We start from the raw sequence: 19,207 nt of genomic DNA on the forward strand, positions 1-19,207 counted from the left end.
TGGGTCAATTTCACAGCACCGGCGCCAGAGGCCACCCGGGGCGTCTCCGAGATGCCAGCAGCTTTGACAGAATGTGAATGTGTTGTTTTAAAACCCGCTGGTAGAGAGATTTAGATCTGTTTGGCTTCTGGGTTTTAGATAAAACGCTAAATATTCATCAAAAACCTGCAACATGTTTGCACATACATGTGGTTTACGTAATGTACCTGTGAGTTCACCGGGATCCTATAGGTTAAAGGAACCATCTGCACAAACCTACGCAGCGTTATTACGCAACAGAAACGTGTCACATGACAAATACGTCACCTCAGTCTGGTATGAAGGTCCCCACCAAGCAAAGAGCTTCACAAGGTCAACTTTGATCAAATTTATTCATGAGAGAATACGTGTTTCAGTCGCTGCACTTTAATGAAACACTGTTGTTATTTTCTTTTTTTTATGATTTTTTTCGCCACTAACTCAGTCACTGTTCTTAAAGCGTGTTTTTGTAAAACAACATTTTGATGACGATGGAAATTATCTCTGAATCTGCTTGAACGATGCTAAGATATAAGACGTCATGCAGTGCTACACGTGACCTACGTATCATCTTTGCATCCTCGTAACTAAAGGCTCATTTAAACTTCAAGAAGAAGCATTTCGAGCAGTTTATTTAATGATTATTTGGAGGATTTTTGAAAATTAAATATAATCTAATACAATTTAGATGGGAAACAAAAGGTAAAACACGTCAATAATGCACCTGTTTTCTTTCAAGTTATTATTATTAGTCTTTACACAGAACAGAAATAGGTTACAAGTCAAGAACAGGATTAGCAGGAGTGGATTTAAAACCTACCGACTTATGTTTGAATTAATTACATTATAGTTTGTAAGAAATAAGACATATGTTTAATTCATTCACAAAACATCCATAAATCTACTTATTTTCCATAGAAACCAAGCCTAAAACGTCAAAACGGACCTGATGCGATGACCAGAAACTAATCTTTTGAGACTGATTAACCTAAAAGCATTTAAATGGATTCCTAGAAATCTACATCCACGTTGAGATGAATAAATCCTACAGCTAAATGTAATAAGTTAAGTCGTGGGCGGCATCTCGTTGTTGGCTGCGTTGGCTTGAGGGACGACTGAAATTAGGCAACTAAAGTGGGAGGCCTGGACGAGTGCGTTCAGACGAGTTTGTTTATGAGACGATACTTGACCTAGTTTTGTGCCACGGTGTAGTGGCCGGGATCCTGGGATCCTGATCTCTTGAGAAATCTACGAGTGTGACTTATAGTATGACGTGCTGCAGTCTGACACCGGCCCACGCAGCAGCCAAACATACGTAGTAGACGAGAGACGCTTCTTCATGCATAGAAGGAAAAAGTGTCTCACTGGGAAACTGAAAAAAGTTTAAGATGAGAGCTCAGCGTTTTTAGATTAAATTACCGTTATAATACTAATGTATGACTGTACGACGCGTCTTTCGGCCAAATTTGGGCAAAATACGTAAACATTTCCCAAAGGTTCTTCCTTATAGACAAAAAAAGAACAAGATAAGACAGATGTTCACAACAGGAGACGAGCTTTTTGTCTTACTGACTTACTAAAAGTCGTTTCTTTCACGTTTTTCATCTGTATCTTTTTCCTCCCATGGATCATTTTCTCTTTAATTATCAGCCTGTGGGTCTGTGACTCAAAGCTCGCATCCAGAAGGAAAAAGAAAAGAAAAAAGTAGTAGTTTGCGTTCGCCTTCACAGTGACAATGGAAGACATCCCTCTGTCATCCTCCAGGCCATTAAAGGATCTGCACCAAGCAGAGAAAACCTTCCAAAAAAAGAAAAGACCTCCCAACAGTTTCAACAGGATCAGTGTTTTAATCAAACCAACAAGCCCGAGGGCACGACGGCTACAGAGGCGGGCGAGCGGCGCGTTGGGAATCCCACGCTGCCTATTGTTCCCTCCACTGAACCAAATGTCTGAAGATGAGGACGCCCTGGAAGACGGAGCCGGGGCTGTTGAGTCATTTTTGATCTGCACACTTTTTACACTGCTTCATTCCACTTTTCAGAACTCAAGTACAAGCACATTGTTTTAACCGATGAAAGCAAATACTTATTATTTTGTGGCAGCGTTTCAGGCTTTTGTTCCAGTTTATTTAGTTTGTGTTTTTTGTCTATTTGCAGTGTGAATGTATTAAAAGTCCAGCTCCATCCTGGGTTGTCCTCTGGTAGGTTGGACGAGGATGTGTCTTTAACCTCAGACGTTCATATCACTGCTGCTGAGTTTTCTCTAACTTCTTAAGGAACCACAAATAATTTATGTATCTCACGTATTTCACTCACTTTCATCGTTTCATTCTTTGCACAATATTTACTGGCCCCATCACACCCATAGTTGTTCAGTTATGACACCTCTTATATTCAGTCATTATAGCAGTTAACTCACCTGTGATAAAAAAAAAACTATTGTCACTGACACTTTAAAGCCACTGAGCTGTTGTTTATTCCCATAACAGGACAGGAGCTTTATGAGCTCTCTGTATTCTTGTTTTTTCCATCATCAGTCTCTCATGAAACATGCATCACCTCTTTACTCTGGTTTGTGTCTTGTTTAGATCGTGCATGTATGATTTCATCGGATGTATGTATCATCTTGTTCTTCCTGCTGCTCCCTCTCGACCCTTTTATGTCTCTAGGTCTTTATCTTTGGTTTTTCATCAAACAATAGTTATCATATCATTTTGTATCCTATTGTATCGTTTCGTATCATGTCCTATTGTAACGTTTCTTGTTGCATAGTATCGTATCGTATCATATTGTTTTGTATCGTATTGTATCATTTCATATCATGTCATATTGTAACGTATCATGTCATATTGTATCGTTTCTTGTATTGTATCGTATCATATTGTTTTGTATTGTATCATATCATGTTGTATCATATCATACCGTGTTGTATCGTATCATTTTGTATCGTATGATATTGCATCATGTTGCGTCGTGTCATTTTGTATCGTATCATGTTGTATCGTATCGTATCATGTATCGTATCGTATCGTATAATTTTGTATCGTATGATGATTGCATCGTGTTGTATCGTGTTATGTGTGTATCGTGTTGCATCGTATCGTATCATACAGTGGGGGAAATAAGTATTTGATCCCCTGCTGAATTTGTAAGTTTGCCCACTTCCATAGAAATGATCAGACTCTGGTTTTCAGAGTCACAGATCATTAACAAGCTCCTGCCGTGTTGTTTTAGGCTGCTCCCTCACCTTTCTCATCATCATCCTCACTCCATGAGGCGAGATTTTGCGGGGAGCTCCAGACCGAGGACAGTTGATGGTCCTTTTATGGGTCTTCCACTTGCGAATAATGGCACCAATAGTTGTCACCTTCTCACCAAGCCTTTTGCTGATGGTTTTGTAACCTATACCAGCCTTGTGCAGGTCTACAATCTTGTCCCTGACATCTTTTGACAGCTCTTTGGTCTTGCCCATGGTGCTGTAGAAGTTGGAATGTAAGAAACTGATTCTTAGAGCAGGTGTGCTTTATATACATGACGAGTTAAGATCAGGAGTATTGGTAATTAGTTGACTGAGCACAGCTGTGTGCCACATGCGCACCAGCCAATCTGTAGGAGCCTGAATTCTAAGTGAATTGTTGGGGATCAAATACTTATTTCCCTTAATAAAATACATAACAATTTATAACTTTTAGATTGTGTGTTTTTTATGCATTTTCGACTGATATTCTGTCTATACCCATAACCAGTAAACAACCATAAAAACCAGAGTCTGATCATTTCTATGGAAGTGGGCAAACTTACAAATTCAGCAGGGGATCAAATACTTATTTCCCCCACTGTATATCGTATTGTGTCATATTGTTTCGTATCATACCATATTTGTTCATGTTGTTTTGTGTTGTGTAGTATCGTATTGTATGTATTGTATCGGGTCATATTGTTTCGCATAGTATCGTATCGTTTTGTACCATATCATATAGTATGACTCATATCATGTAATATCATGTTGTATTGTATCGTTTTGTGTCGTTTCGTGTCGTGTTGTATCGTCTTAACTGCTCAAAACAGAGACTGAGACGTAACTGAGTGATCTGGTGACTATGACATGAATCACACACAGTCCTCAGCATCATCAAACATCAAAACTACTTTTGGAAGACTGGTGTCGCCTCCTGGAAAGTCCCACATTTGATTTGTAGTAATCCACTCTATGACGAGTACCAGGTTTATTGTACGTTTCATTCATCACCCGTCTGCATATAAACATCCCTCTGGAAGTCCCGGCACACTGAAGGCTTCCACAAATACCTCCCAAACATCTGCGCAAGTGGAAACCACTGAGCTGATCTGGCGGTAATAATAATCCAAACATAATGCATTTACTCACAAATGCACAATGTAAGCCTATGACACTGCTATAGGCTTAACATACGGACCCCACTGACATGAACCGAAACATATGAATGTCACAAATTTGCATTCTGAGAAATGATCCGTTGCAGTTTTCTGTGTTACGCAGCATAATCAGTGATGATTCTACATGAATGTTGATTAATTCTCACCTCTCACTGACAAGCTCCTCCATCACCGGCATCTGGCCTGCAGCGCTGACATTCATGTGACCATAAATGCAGAGAGTCCCTGCAGACAGAAGGCGACAATTAACAAATTGACATAATCACTTATACTATTAAAGGGTGAACTTATCAAACAATTCACGCCGTGAAACGGGCTCAGTAGATTACATTAACATAGGGGTGTTCAACACATTCAGAATTATGCAAATGTGACAATTTCCTTTGACATTTTAAAGTCACACAGAATAAACTCACGTCAACAGATTCTGTCTCATAAATGCTTAAAAACCTTTAGTTTTTGAGAATTTTCCCTCAGCATCTTCAGAAAGTGGTTTTCACTCGCACCAAACGCCGTCTCTAGTGCAGCATTAATTAATGCAAAACATGAAACACACTAAAATGAAGGCCATCCGGAGAACGGAGTGGAAGTGGAGGAAATAATAGACTTTGCAGGTGGGGGGGGGGGGGGGGGGTGCAGAGTGGGTGGACAGCGAAGGTCAACCTGGACGAGACACATCCAGAAGAGACCGAGGGGGATCGCGACCTGCAGATTTACCCCCCGCCCCCCGAAGAACAGAACTCATTATGCTACAACCATATGGGCAGCTGTCAGAACCAGTTCATCATGTGGACGTTTAAAGCTGACGTTCCTCCGCACAAAGCCAACGGCAGATTGAACAAAATCCCCATATTATCTATGTTACAGCTGATAACACAAAGGGTCCAGCTTAAGCTCAACGAAGTACTTTGTATTAAGCAGCGTGAACACTTTATCTTTTATCATGGAACAGACTTTTACTTCTTTATTATTTCTCTCAGTTCATGGCAGCGTCTTGAACTAAGCTCAGTGTTAAGGCATTTAGAATTTTCCTGGCACACGTAATCTTCTTACACAATATGAACTCACATGCAGCCATGTAAACATTGACTTATGTAACATCATGGTATGATGGATTACGGAGCAACAGACGCCATGTGTTGCAGATGCTCAGCTGCAGACTGACCTGGTGTATGTGTAGTCTGGAAGCCAGACCGAGTTCACATGACCCCGATTATTTTGAGGCGGAAATTTGACCTGGGAGTCTCTCCGCTGGGAACTGATCATGCTCCTGCAAAGACCTCCCAAGCCAATCAAATCGTTGGTGCAGAGTATATGAAAAGGAACGGCGACGGAGCCATACACATCATCTCAACAATACACAACAAAGCAGCACAAACCATTTGTGATAATTCACAGTTCTGATGGGAAACTTTTGGACCTGGCATTCATTGGTGTGGATGTTACTTAAACTTAGACATGTTGCATCCACCTAGACCAGACCAGACCCCCCCACTACCCCATAGCAATGACACTCGTTGCTGCCAGCAGCCATCCCCAGCAGGATGCACAGACACACAAAGAAGAACAGCACAAGGAGTTGACCTGGCCTCCAAATTCACTAGATCCCAAACTGATCAAGTATCTGTGGGATGATCCACAGAGGACTCAAAGAGCCCCCACTAAGAACATCCTGTTGCCGACCACCAAGGACAGACACCATCAGAAGTCCATGTCCATTCTCTGAAGAGTCACAACTGATGTGGAGGCACAAGGGAGACCTAGATAATGTTAGGAAGGTGGTCATAATGTTATGTCTGATTCTGCTTCTTGCAAAATGCTAACTGCTCATAATATGCTGTAAATCATTCGTTTCCTATATATTTTGTACATAGATTTCTGATTCTGTATCGTATGCAATGCACCTGTACACATCCCAGGCCTCTATCTATCTAAATAACCAGCTAACTATCTTAAACCATCATTGTGCAAGTTTTTAATAAGAAAGGAACTGCATTCTCACTTGGTGGACCTTGGCAGACACATCCACGTGCATCAATAATTCAACAACACAAGCTCAACTTGGTGTGGTCGTTTAAGGCCTCCTCTTTCACTAAAAACACTTGGGACTGGTGGAAACTAGGTATTTGTAGCAGCAGGCTAGAAATAGCCCACAATGCAACACTCTCTCAGAGAATCTGCTGCAGCTGGAGCTTCACACTCGCTGCGTCCGACCAGAACTTTTTTTAGCTCGTGTAGATATACGTGAAAGTCTGGAGAAACATGTCAGGCTGGTGCAAATGATCTTCCTTTGTCTCGTGTTCACAGCTCCAGTGTCTCATTATCACCAAAAACATTCACACATCACAAAGTCCCTTCTTTTGACCTTGAGAAAAGAAAGACAGGAACAAAATAGCAGGAATGAAGAAGATTAAGGATGCAAGCCTTCGTTCATTCAAAAAAAAATAAAAATAAAAATCCTTCTGGGGTCCATGTCTTATCTTTGGTATCTGTAATTGAGTGCAGAGCATGGGATCAGTTACTCCTTGATAACAGCTTCAAACAAGAAAGGAAGACTTTTAGATCATGAGAAAAAAATTAATAACAAGTATCTGCACGTCACCCATCTCATGGCAAAGATAGGAAAGCTGCGGTTTCGAGTCGCAAATGTGAAGAGCTACAAACCCAGAGATAAGAGGTTGAAGGTCGGCCGTGAAGACGGCTGCAGCGAAATGACATATGAAAGTGTCCTTGTTAATATTCCTCATGAAAGAAGCTACTGTATACGGCTGCACGTGCCTGTTGAAAGGGTTTATCTTCAAATGCATACGCCGCGCTCCCACGAGGAAGGAGATGGCCTTAATCGTACGCCACATGAATGCACACATCGCGTGCTGCTCGCCCTCACATCGCAGAAATACATCCACATTCAAATCCACCCGCACAAAACATGCAAATCCATCGAATGCACCATATGTATTTACTGACGTGACGCTCAGCGAGGCGCTTTGTGCAGAATTATCCTTCAGATGCTTCATTCACATGTAAAGAGCCTGCACACGTAATATGATAGCAGAGGGTTGAACCCGGGAATCTACATATTTGTATAAGACAAACCCCGGCTTAAAAGCAAATAATGGTAGAGCATATTAGATCTATGGCATGGCGCTGTAAATCTATAGTAAAGTCGGAGAAAATTACATTCTTGCCCTTAATATCTGAGCCAGAGAGAACTTTGTGCGCAGCAGGAGATTTGTTTTGGACGTTTAATGTACAAAATATCTATCAAGACCTTTATTTGATTCTAGATTGTAAATTGTAACATAAATTCTAACATGATATTTAACATCAGTTCTAACTTAAGTTGATTTCAGAGCTTTGACCAGACAGATTTAAAAGTATGTATAAATTACCGTAATAACACGGATCTTGGATTTAGCAACATGTTTAGCATATTTAGCATATTTTATTTGCAGTCTGTGCAGTTCATGTACACGAATACTCAACATCTGCTGTTGAGATGTGACATTCAACGGACAAATATGATGCAAGATTAAAATAAAATATCCGCGAATAAAAGAAATTCATAGCAAAAAAGCGGACTGTCTAGCTAACGTTGCTAGCTAGCGCTTATGAAGTTAAGCTAGTTCACCTAAAGTCCGGAGTAGTTTCCTCCAGGATTTGATCTCCTCTCTTTAAATAAGTTTATATCTCCATGCTCTAAATAATCAGGAGCACAAACATACCTGTTTTTAATGGTGACCAACACAAAAAGATTCTCCTGCTACGTGAGCTAACCATGCTATTGTTCATAGGAATGGTTGGGGGGTGGAGGTGTCTTTATTTTGTTTCTGGTAATGTTTGCATTTTTTTTGTATAAAAAGTGCTATATAAATAAAGTTTGATTAGATTTGAAATGGAGGAGTAGATTTGACCCTGGCGGGCTGCCGTAGTGTTGTGGAAGTTCGATAAATTTGTTTCTTTTCAGCTTCTGATTAAGACTTTAATGTCTGTTTCATTTAGGCTTTGAGGGGAAAACATGACAAATTCATTAAGAGAAGAAAGTGACACGGGAGAGCGGTTTTAAACTAATTAAATTAAATTAATTAAATGTTAAATGACTGAATAAACCAGTGCATCTCTATAATATTCAAACAAATAATTGCAGTATCCTACTTTTTTATATTGTTCGGCCCTGATGTGTCCAATATTCTGTGTTAGAGAATATTTTTTATGGAAAATAAATGTTGAAATGCAGCTGTTTATTGTTTTTAGAGGATTGTGTAGCATCAAAAACTGATTTGATTTGATTTAATTAAGTGTGAGTGAACGAAATCTGAAGTTGTGGTTAATGGCTGATTTAATTAGGGCGCAATTTGTGTCAACTTAACAAGTTAATATTAGCTGTAATACATATTCAAGCAGTAGTAATTAACTTGAATACTCTATTAACCATGTTCTTTTTGCATATTCGTTTTAAATAAAGTATTACATTTTGTTTGGCAAAACGTCTGCAGAGTGAAACCTCGAGCCAGTGTATCAAATGAACGCACGCCATCAGAGTCTAACATCGATGCGTTCGCTTACTCGCACCCACTCATACACACAATCTGTTTGGCTGCACCTGCCGCCCAGCGTGGGGACCCGATCTGAATGTTGCACTTGGCTCCCGTCGCAGGTCATGATGCAATGCGCTGTTCAAAACCCCCGATCGCAGCGTAGGCCCTGCGCACCGTCACAAATCCATAATTCCCTCAACCCCTTCTGAATAAATTCTGCAGCTGTCGCTTTGGCGGGGGGCCAAGTTTAACGCGTTCTGGGGTTTTAATGGGACCCTAACCCTGCTTTACTCGGCAAACTGCTTCACTCATCCAGCGGAAGTGATTCGATTCGTTCCTCGTTACTACGGCTGCTAAACCCAGCTCAGGACCTTGCATTAACTCCAGAACCCCCGCACACAACATCTGAATGTGTTCAGCAGAAACCTAGAAAAGGGCAGCACCCGTCACACTGAAGCTCCTGGGTTTGTGCACCTTCCAAATCTGAACCAACCCAGGTGGTTCCTAAATGCATCTCTCATTCTTCAGTCCTTCATCCTTGATTCCTTTCATCTCCTCCCACCTGAAATGCAATGATAAAGGACATTTAACAAAATAAGCTATCCTTGATTCAGAGTGGTCCACCATTACATCCTGCAGCCTGTATTTTAGAATCTCTGCTACGTTAAATAGCATAACACTACATATATATTCACTTTTAATTCACTTCCCAAAATGACACAACAACATGCAAGCCGTACATCGCGCCTCCTTCGCACCTATCAGGCGTGAGGATGAGACTCTGCACATAAAATCCATCCCCCCTCCCTTCTTTTTTGTTGATCTTGATACATGTTGGTGCGCTGCCAGTGTTTCTGGGTCGACTTATCTTACCAGACCTGCGCTCTGTGCTCTGCGCTCTGTGCTCTGTGAAGCTATATACCTGTTCACCAATAAACACCTCACCTCAGCAATCCTTGGAATAAGGGACTTTGAGTGATTTCCACAACAGGTGCAGAGAGGTTTTCTTATCAAAGGCTGCGCCGGGGCACCATCGCTCAAAGCTCCTCTGGCGAGACTCCGCTCTCTCCTTTTAGGAACTGCGACATTTTTCAAGATGCTGGCGCTGAGATCGATTTTGTGGAGGAGGCGCGAACCGGAGGAATGAGATGAGCCCAGAGTAGCAAGAGTACTAACGCATGAAAACCGTTAAGATACATTCTCCCCTACAGTCTATTGCATGCTAAAACATTTTCACTTCACCATTCTACACATCCACGTTAATGCTTGATGTACTTCATATGGTCCTAAAACGAGTGGCAGTGGTTTCCTATAAACCTGACTCTGGGACTGAGTGCAGTTACATCTTGTCACATCCAGCTCTGCAGAGACGGTTTTATTTTCTAAGTCACTAACTCTCCATCATTTCATGTCTCCACTTCCCCGCTGTGGTTGTTGTCCCTGATTGTTAGCTTCATGTCTCATTGTTACCTTTGCCGATTTGTCTCTGTACGTTACGTCAATAGCTGTGTTTCCGTTACACTTTTCTGCACAACAAAAGTGATATTTCTGAAATATAATAATTTGTCTTTGTGCGTGTTTCCAGTGGAAGGTGTTTTGCGAATGAACTGAACTCTCGTAAAGTTTCATCTTGGGATTTCCCATAAGTCTCTTAGATTCTCATCATGAAAGACTTCATTTTTAGGACGATGGACTTCAAATGAACTCTCACTGGTTTCCATTGCACTTTTGCGATACACTTATATATGTAGATATGTCTGAAAAACCAACTCATGAGAGCATAAAAACGTTTTAGCTTTAGATGTTTGAGAGGTTTTTAGAAATCAGAATCACTTTTTTGATGCCAAGGGGGAAATTATTTTCATTACAGCAGCTCCTACTCAAAGTGAACCAGTGTTCAGACTAAAGAGCAATGTAGGCAACAAGAATAGTCGGCAATTAGAATATGAATGCACATATCAATGTAAAGAATATGAAATATATTCATATATACATATAAATATATGTACAGGTCATGGTGAATCTAATAAATATATGAAGAAATATGCAGAAGTAAATGACAGGAAAGTGAACATGAGTTATTGCACAGTCTCAGTAAAAATAAGGGTTACTGCATAAGAAGGAATTTATCCACCCAGCTGATTAGCCAGCGCCTTCCTGTGTCGCTCTGTGATGTGTTGTACATGTAAATGTAGGTGTTTTCATTACCAGTGTTTTATGGCGATATTTAAGTTTCGCACATTTCTAGGGCGAATCCAGCAAAGTGTTCTCGTCTCCTCTAAGTGGGCATTGTACTCCACATCAGTATTGTTAGAGTGTTTTTCATGTGTGCTGCCTATCGCGGGGCTAACGCAGAGACAAACACCATTCACATTCACATTCACACCTAGGGGCAATTTAGAGTCACCAATCAGCCTAACGAGCATGTCAGAGAAAACCTACGCAGACACAGGGAGAACATGCAAACTCCACCCAGAAAGACTCGAGATGGACTCGAACCTTCTCGCCCTGTGCACGATAACCTTTTCCTGTTAACCAGTACCACGTTATACCACATCCTCCTTTTGAGACCTAAAACGTGTCAAATTCACAAACTCAGATCTAAGTTTAACAGCAGACAAAAGTTCAGGATGAAGATCCATCCATGTCCTGCTCTGGTCTCTGAGGATTTAACATAACCACAGCTCTCAAACAGTGAGAAAGAGGATGTGTTGTCACCGCATCCTGTAAGAAGACTTGTCACCTTCAGCGAGTGACATGATGCACATTATGCAGGAGAAATGTGAGATCACTGCACCGGTGTGCAATTATGTCACCATATGAGCTCTCGTATTGGCTCTGAACATTCATCCTACACTTCTTTCCTCATTTTTCATTCCACTTTTCTATTTTCTTCATGAAATAAGAAATAAGAAAAAGAATGTGATCGTGGAGAGCATGCGGGGAAAGGACCTGATGGAGCAGAACGTCGTCTCAACAGGCAACATCTGAGAAAAATGTTCCCACCATAACGCAGACGTACAATGAAGGTCGAGGTCGTTAATCCACTGCAGATTATTCTTACTGCAAATCAATCTCATGATACCTGCATCTAAGTCTCCAGTCTCCTTGCTCTGTCCTCAGGTCGCCCGCTGGCTCTGTTCTATAACAGACGCAGTGGGCGAGGTGAGGCCAGCCGAAGGCGTGACGGAGCTAATGGGCGAGGCCGCTGAGAGGGTTTACCGGAGTCTGTCAGATCTCATCCGGTCACACGGAGCAGAGGAAAGTCGAGGTGCAAGGAAATTTATCACGGCGTGAGAAACCGATGGAGCAAGTAAGAGGAAAGGAAGGGATGCTGATTGAGGAAGGTTTGATTGGCTTCTTTCTGGAAGCATCAAAAGTTTCGGTCCTGTCTAGCATTAAAGGAACCTACTGACGTGGTCAGAAAAGCCACTTTTATGCTTTAATGCTCGTAGGCTGCTGAAGGAGTGGGTGGGACGTCACAAGTGGGAAGAAATATTCTGAGGTAAGAGGTTTATTCATGGGAACATGAAGGCTGCAGCGTAACACTCAACAGTTTAACATTACAGTCGTGGGCCCGAGCGGAGCCAAAAAGCCCAGGTAATGTGCCTCCGTGTAAACACAGCCACGTGTTAATATGAGGAAAGTGTCAGCGGTTGTGTTTACTTGTATGGACTAAAATGACCTGAATAGGTCCTGATGGAGCTGAAGCTGACATTCACTGTGTGTCTGGAATTCTCTGCAGCCATTATGAATGAGTGTTGCTGTCTGAAGACGGAGCCTCGTAAAATATTTAAAGTTTAGCCACCAGCTGCCCCTCACTTTTAGAGAGAGGAGTCATCATGGCGGGGTGTTCCTGTGTCGGTGCGATGGTCCCAGACTGGGATTATATTAAATCCACTTTGCTCAACCTTTTGCTTTTAGCTTAGATTTTAACAAACTAAGTGCAGCTGTCTGGAGACGGGGGGATCCAAGTGACACGTGTGCGTCATTCTTGTTTGTTTTCCTGTTGAAATGAGTCGGTTTAAGTGAGAATCTGTAACTGTCTGTCACATATGACTCATATTACGTAACGTGACCTGAATTCTACATGAATATGATCCACCATCTTTTTATCAAAATGTTCATTCAGGCTGGAGATAATGAGAGACTCCAGGACAGATACTGTGTTTTAAGATGGCGCCCAGATTTTCAACTAATCAACAACCAATCAGCCATAACATTATAACTACCGACAGGAGAAGTAACCTACACTGAGATCTGGATGCATCACACCATCCAGGAGAAACTTTAAAGATTATTTCTGATCTTTATTTTTTTCATGTCTTGTGTTTCCTGTTTTATTTTGCCAAGTTTCCTAGTTTCCTGTCTGTTGTGTTGCCTTGTCCCTTGATTGTTCATTGGTTTCACCTGGTTTGATTGTCGTCATGCGTCTCACCTGTGTCTTGTCATTCCTTAACCCTCGTGTATCGCATCGTTAATGTTATTCTCATGTTTCCACGGTCCTTATTTTCCATGTTTCCATGTTTCCATGTTTCCACGCCATGTTCATGATTCTTTTGATTTTTGGATTCTATATTTTCCTGCCTTGTGCAGTGCTTTTTGTTAATTATTAAATACTTTTTGTTTGAATTCACTGCCTGCCTCATCTATAGTCCTGCGTCTGGGTCCTCACCTCGACATCCCCTATCAGACACGATCTCTAACTTCCCCACCCTAAAAGATTTCAAAATAATAGCGCAGCACACATCCCCCAAGATATGATTCAGATTATTATGAAACGTTCAATGCAACAAGCCACGTGACTGATGTAAATATAACAGAAACGACAAGTATTATGGTCGTGTCACCTAATGTTATCCAGTTTAGCAGTTTTATTTCGCATTTTTTGGTTTTCTCTTCACATTAAAGTTTTTACTCCCTGTCCCCTTGATTTCACCTGTGTCTCGGTTACCATCAGCTCTTGTATGCGTGTATATTTATATGTGTGTGTGTTTAGACCTTTATTCCTGTTGTTTACGAAGTCGTCTGTTGAGTTATCTCCTTCTTCCAGTTAATATAATGCTTTTTTATTAGAAGTTTCGTGTTCATTTGTTATTTGATGCAATAAAAACAGGATGTGCCGTCACGATGATCGATAGTGAAGCAGTATTGTAGGATTGCATTTGATTATTCCTGCGTAGCGTGATATTAATGAAACACAAACAGCAGTGAGTCTAGAAGAACTATCCCAGGGATACTAGCGTCGTCCATCTTTATTTTTTCCCAGCAGTCTTTGTTCCACCTGTATTTGCTGTTGTTTAATTGACTTCCTCCACAAACCAGCCATCGTTTGTCTGTTAAAGGTTACCGAGTCCAATGCGTAAGTGTTGTGGGACAACACTGCAAACCCTTTTTTTTTTTTTTTTACTAAACTGCCCGCAGGTGTTTTTGTGACGGGTTGCCCTTTTTTTTTTTTTATTATTCACAGTATGACGCAACACCTGGAAGCTCTGCTGCAGCTGGTGCTCCTGTTCTGCCAACACCCAGACACGCCAGCTAATCTGAGGCGTTTCTGTTCACTGAGCACAGGAGTTTGTTTGTCCTTGAAGGAGTCCGAAGTGACAGCAAAAGCCAAACGAGGAGGGAGTAAAAAAATAAAACAAAAACAACACAAAGCCTGGCGGGTATCGGAGTCACAATCAGCATCTTTTCAGGTTCCATCAGAGCGGGATCAAACCAGGTTAGGACGGATTTGTGCGCAGGGGAATTTTAATCACCACACGGGTTAGGGAGTAATGAAGGGAGGGGGTGAATGACAGAGGACGAAAAGTTTGTCCAAAGCAGAGGGAACGAGTAAACTAATGGAAGGCAGAAAACGAGCACAAACAGCAGCACGACCGGCAGACTCCAGACTGAGTGACGGGGACGTCGTGGGGGTGGAGGGTTCGTCTGTGTTTGTTAAGCTGTGTGGAGAAGTAGCGAGTTCAGACCTCTTAAGGTTCAGCCAAAGGTCTCCGGTGACGGTGGGGGTTAATCATCAAAACTCCACTCCTGTGTGTGTAGGAGACGGTTTACCTCCGAGGACCGCTGGAGGAAACAAACCAAGAAGATGAAAACATCTATTTTAAGAGCATGTCTGCAGTAGAGCTGCAGGAGCTGATGCCGCTGTGCACAGTTAATCACAACGCCGCCATATTGGCAGGGAACCAGGCTTCGCTAATGACTGTTCGGTTGACAACCTCGAGCAACTAACTAATTAACCTGGGACTGTTGTGCCCAAGGAAACCAGAAAAGTCGGGGACAAGCAAAGTGGAAATTGTTTGATAGGATTCCCAAAGATCCTGCAAGATGGCAGGTTACTGCAATAAAACGAAAAGAAAACAGAGCGGTGAGATCCCTCAAGAAACAGATTTCTATTGTGTAGCGATCACTTTCTATCAGGGACAGAATCCAGAGTTTTCCAAGTGTAATGTCTAGTTTATTTATCATGTTTTTAACACGACGTCTAACAGATTTCTCTTCATAAAGGCAAGTTAGGCTAATGTTTATAACATGGATTACAAAGGGGTGCAAAGGAGTTCAAGTATCTCAGTATCTTGTTTAGGAGTGAGGGTGGGATGGAGCGGGACACTGACAGGCGGATCGGAGCGGCAAAGGTCTAAATTCACCGGTCGATCTACGTTCCAACTCTCACCTACGGTCATGAACTTTGGGTAAGAAAGAACAAGGTCGTGGATACAAGCAGCTGAAATGAATTTCCAACCCAGGGAGTCCGGGCTCAGCCTTAGAGACAGAGTTAGGAGCTCCTCCATGTCGAGAGGAGTCAGTTGAGGTGGTTCGGGCATCTAATAAGGATATCTAATAAGGCCCAGGACACAGTGGAGGGATTATATCTCACTGCTGAAGCTGCTGCCGCGACGACCTGGATAAGCAGATGACGACCATGTGTAATAACTACACTTGTGTAATAAATAAAAATAAAAGAATAATTTTGTGCATGTTGTGGTGCATGTAGACATTCATTTTAACTGTGTTAACGTCATTAAAGATTAGTTTATAACAGAGTCAGTAGCTCGTTACATTATGCTGCCGTTAAAAAGAAGAGACGCCGACAAACTCCAAAACTGGATGTGTCTCAGAGTCTGACTCCGTCCATTTGGACCCATCCAGACGCTTGTATTCTTTCAGTAACTCCAGAGTAGGACGAAGGACAGTTATTGAGGTAGTTCTATATATCCAGATACCTCTGCGTTTTGTCTTGTACTGGTCATTTTGTATCTGTTTAAAGTGAAGTAAACTCTGACCGCCTGAAATCAGTATTGGCGTAATGGAACCATCAGTGCTTCAGACATTCATTACATTATTTAAACACTAGCGTCTGTGGTTTTATTATGTGAGTTAATCAAAAAAAAAAAAAGACGAAACAATGACTGAGATAATGTACAGACATATTATGGAAGTGTGTTAAGGTTTCCTGTCACCATCGTAATAAGTGTGCTTATATTTGTTACATACACATTTAAAAAAATATGTCAAATATAAATGATCTGCTTCTGCTAAGTTTTTTTTTTTTTTTGATTTGATCAATTTTCTTCTGGGTCACTTTCCGCTTCTGTGTCTGTAGAGCTGCAGTTCTGAAGTCACTCGATAATAAATTCAACTTCAAAAGTCCAAGAAAAAGGTCCTTTTACAACGGGAGCGTGTTCTTGTGATGTGTTCTCTCTTCTGATGTCTTTTTGCACATATGTCAAAACTATGTCTGATGTCGAGCACTGATTGGATGTCTCTGTATCTGAGGCCAATTTAAAAATACAATTCTCTCCCAAGTGTGTGTGTGTGTGTGTGTGTGTGTAACAGATCTAAGTCAGTTCAAAGTGAATAAACCCTTTTAGTTTTTCCCTCTCTGAGGATCCACATTTTGTTGTTTATGTGCTGCCTGTATTTAAATATAGAAAATAACACGACAAACTGAGCAAACACATGATACAACGAGCCTGTCTCCCTTCACCTACCAAATATTTACGGCGTTAAGCTGTTCTTTCCGTTACTGATGGAACTGATTGTGCTCCTGCAAAGATCTGCAGGACCTGTCAGGTCATTTGAGAGTAACAGGCCGTTTAGGCAACAACGCAGAGCAACGAGCTGTGGCTGGTCCTCAGGTTCAGAGACACAAACCACTGTTGAAAGTGAAGCAGGAAGAAGAAATAAAAATTAACCCAACTGATATAATATATAATGAACTCACTCTCTGTTGCAGATGACCAATTAAGGCTTTGTTACACTTAGTTTAGTCAAGCTTTCGACTTTCTGAACGTGGTCCTTGTCCCAGTTTACATTGAATAACTGATGGGAACATGTCCTCCTCCTCCACACTAGGTGGCGATAGGTGTCTTGTCAGCAGGTTAATACGGCCCCCTTTCCAGTTGACCTATTACGTCATATAATAAACAGCAGGAGTCGTTCATGCATCAAACAACAACCGGATGAATAACAGTTCAGCTTTTTTAATCTCGTACGTAATGTGTGCGCTACTTCTGGTGCAGATAGATGGCGCTATCTCTCAGGTGGTTCTTCTTCTGGCTCTGTCTAAGTTCTTCTTCTGCATGTTTTTGTCCCGGGGTCATACACCAGCACAGCGGTTGTGGCGCATGTGCACAAGCTTTGTCCAGTTAAAGTCGGATTGAGGCGTATACATGCTGGAGAAAATCGATTTCCAGTCTCATTATCTGGGCGTCTTTAGTCGGAGTAACGTGTTTACATGCACTTAACTTGTCTAGTTAAGGTTGAATTCAGGCAATAATTTATTTTTTTTCACGTGCATGTAAACATAGTGAGTCACGTCTGAACTGTCTCCTATACCGTGGAGTTCTGGCCCTTTCTTCTTGGTCTCATGGCCTTTCGTCTCTACAAGACGTTTTTCAATTTACATATAAATACATTCCACTTCCTTTGTTCACAGCAGCGACTCCATAACCCCCCACCCCTTTCCTTTCATGTATCAGTATAAATGTACATTTCCAACGTTCTGGGTCGACTTCCCTTCCCTCGCTGTATATCGGTTTACCAAGAAACACTCCACTACTGCAAACTCTGGAATAAAGACTGTGAATATTTTCCTTAAATGAATCTTAACAGCAACATAGTCATACACGTCATCTGAGTTGAATTTGTTTACAACTAAATGGATGAAATTAGTTGGAAAACTATCCAGTGGTGCACAGAGGCTGCTCTGCATCAGCTGAAACACACCAAAGAATCATTTTAAGTTGTTTTTCTGCAGATATGTTTGTGAATCAATGATTTATTTTTTATATATATCATGTATATATATATTTAAAACAGAGAGGATCTCTATAAACGGAATAATTCTGAATTAATTTAGAGAGCCAACGCCCTTCAGCTCCATGGCTCCAATGTGTTAATTACAAGCATTCGTGTCTAATTCTCCTGTTTCTATTTAAATATCACCTCTCTTTGCTGCTGTTTATTTATGGATTACATGCCGACAACTTTAAAGTGCACCGTTTCTTTCTAAAGAGAAACAAACAGACACAAGTTTAAAATGTCTTTCTCCAGCCTGTTGAGCCAAAACAAAGCCACGAAAAAAAAAAGAAATCAATGATGCTACTTAATTCAGTCTTCGTGTTTATCCTGCTGCGAGGTCAGACCAGTACTCTAGTGAATTACAGTCTTTCGATGTTGACTGCAGTGCAGAAAATCCGCTTAAGCTCCTCAACTTTATTTCATTCAACGTCCTACCTGCCACTACAACTGGGATTGTTTCCTCATTGTCGTACAGTTGCCAGTAAAGTGGATTTATTTATGAGCTATTTACAACCTGAAAGCACATTATACTGGACGATACACTCGTCAGTTCGGGTCATGGAAAAGCTGATATCCTGCTCTGATAATAATCTGGGGACAGACAGAGCTAAATAATCAGAAGTAAACAACAACACGTGAGGTAAATTCAATCTAAAACATTGTTGTTATTGTGTGAATGGCCTGGATATTGCCCTGAATTCAGACAGACAGACAAACAGCCGACTTTCCAGCTGGCTCCGTATTTACTAATGCTCGTCCGTATGGGAAACTCACTGGAACCGTTGAGGGGCTTAAACATGAATGTGGCGCGAGCTAATGGTTTTACCGCGGGCAAACGGATGGCTCCACGCCAGGTTGTGAAAGTGCAGCTGGAACTGACCACAGAGGTTTGAGTCTGTTGGATCACACATATACACATGCACTCTGGGT

The 19,207-nt window shown here is 41.4% G+C and overlaps 1 protein-coding gene across 2 annotated transcripts in view; it reads right to left on the reverse strand.

The window, feature by feature from the left end:
* The window catches only part of htr4 (5-hydroxytryptamine receptor 4), a 187,257-nt gene that overhangs the window by 119,345 nt on the left and 48,705 nt on the right, over window positions 1-19,207 (reverse strand). For both annotated transcript variants that reach the window (XM_047585264.1, XM_047585265.1), the window contains exon 2: window positions 4,580-4,658. In XM_047585264.1, coding sequence (XP_047441220.1) covers window positions 4,580-4,635 — 56 coding nt within the window. In that variant the 5' untranslated portion in view covers window positions 4,636-4,658. The remainder of the gene's footprint in view (window positions 1-4,579; window positions 4,659-19,207) is intronic.

The sequence above is a fragment of the Mugil cephalus genome, chromosome 5 (genome assembly GCF_022458985.1).
Source record: "Mugil cephalus isolate CIBA_MC_2020 chromosome 5, CIBA_Mcephalus_1.1, whole genome shotgun sequence".
Classification (NCBI taxonomy): Eukaryota; Metazoa; Chordata; class Actinopteri; order Mugiliformes; family Mugilidae; genus Mugil; species Mugil cephalus.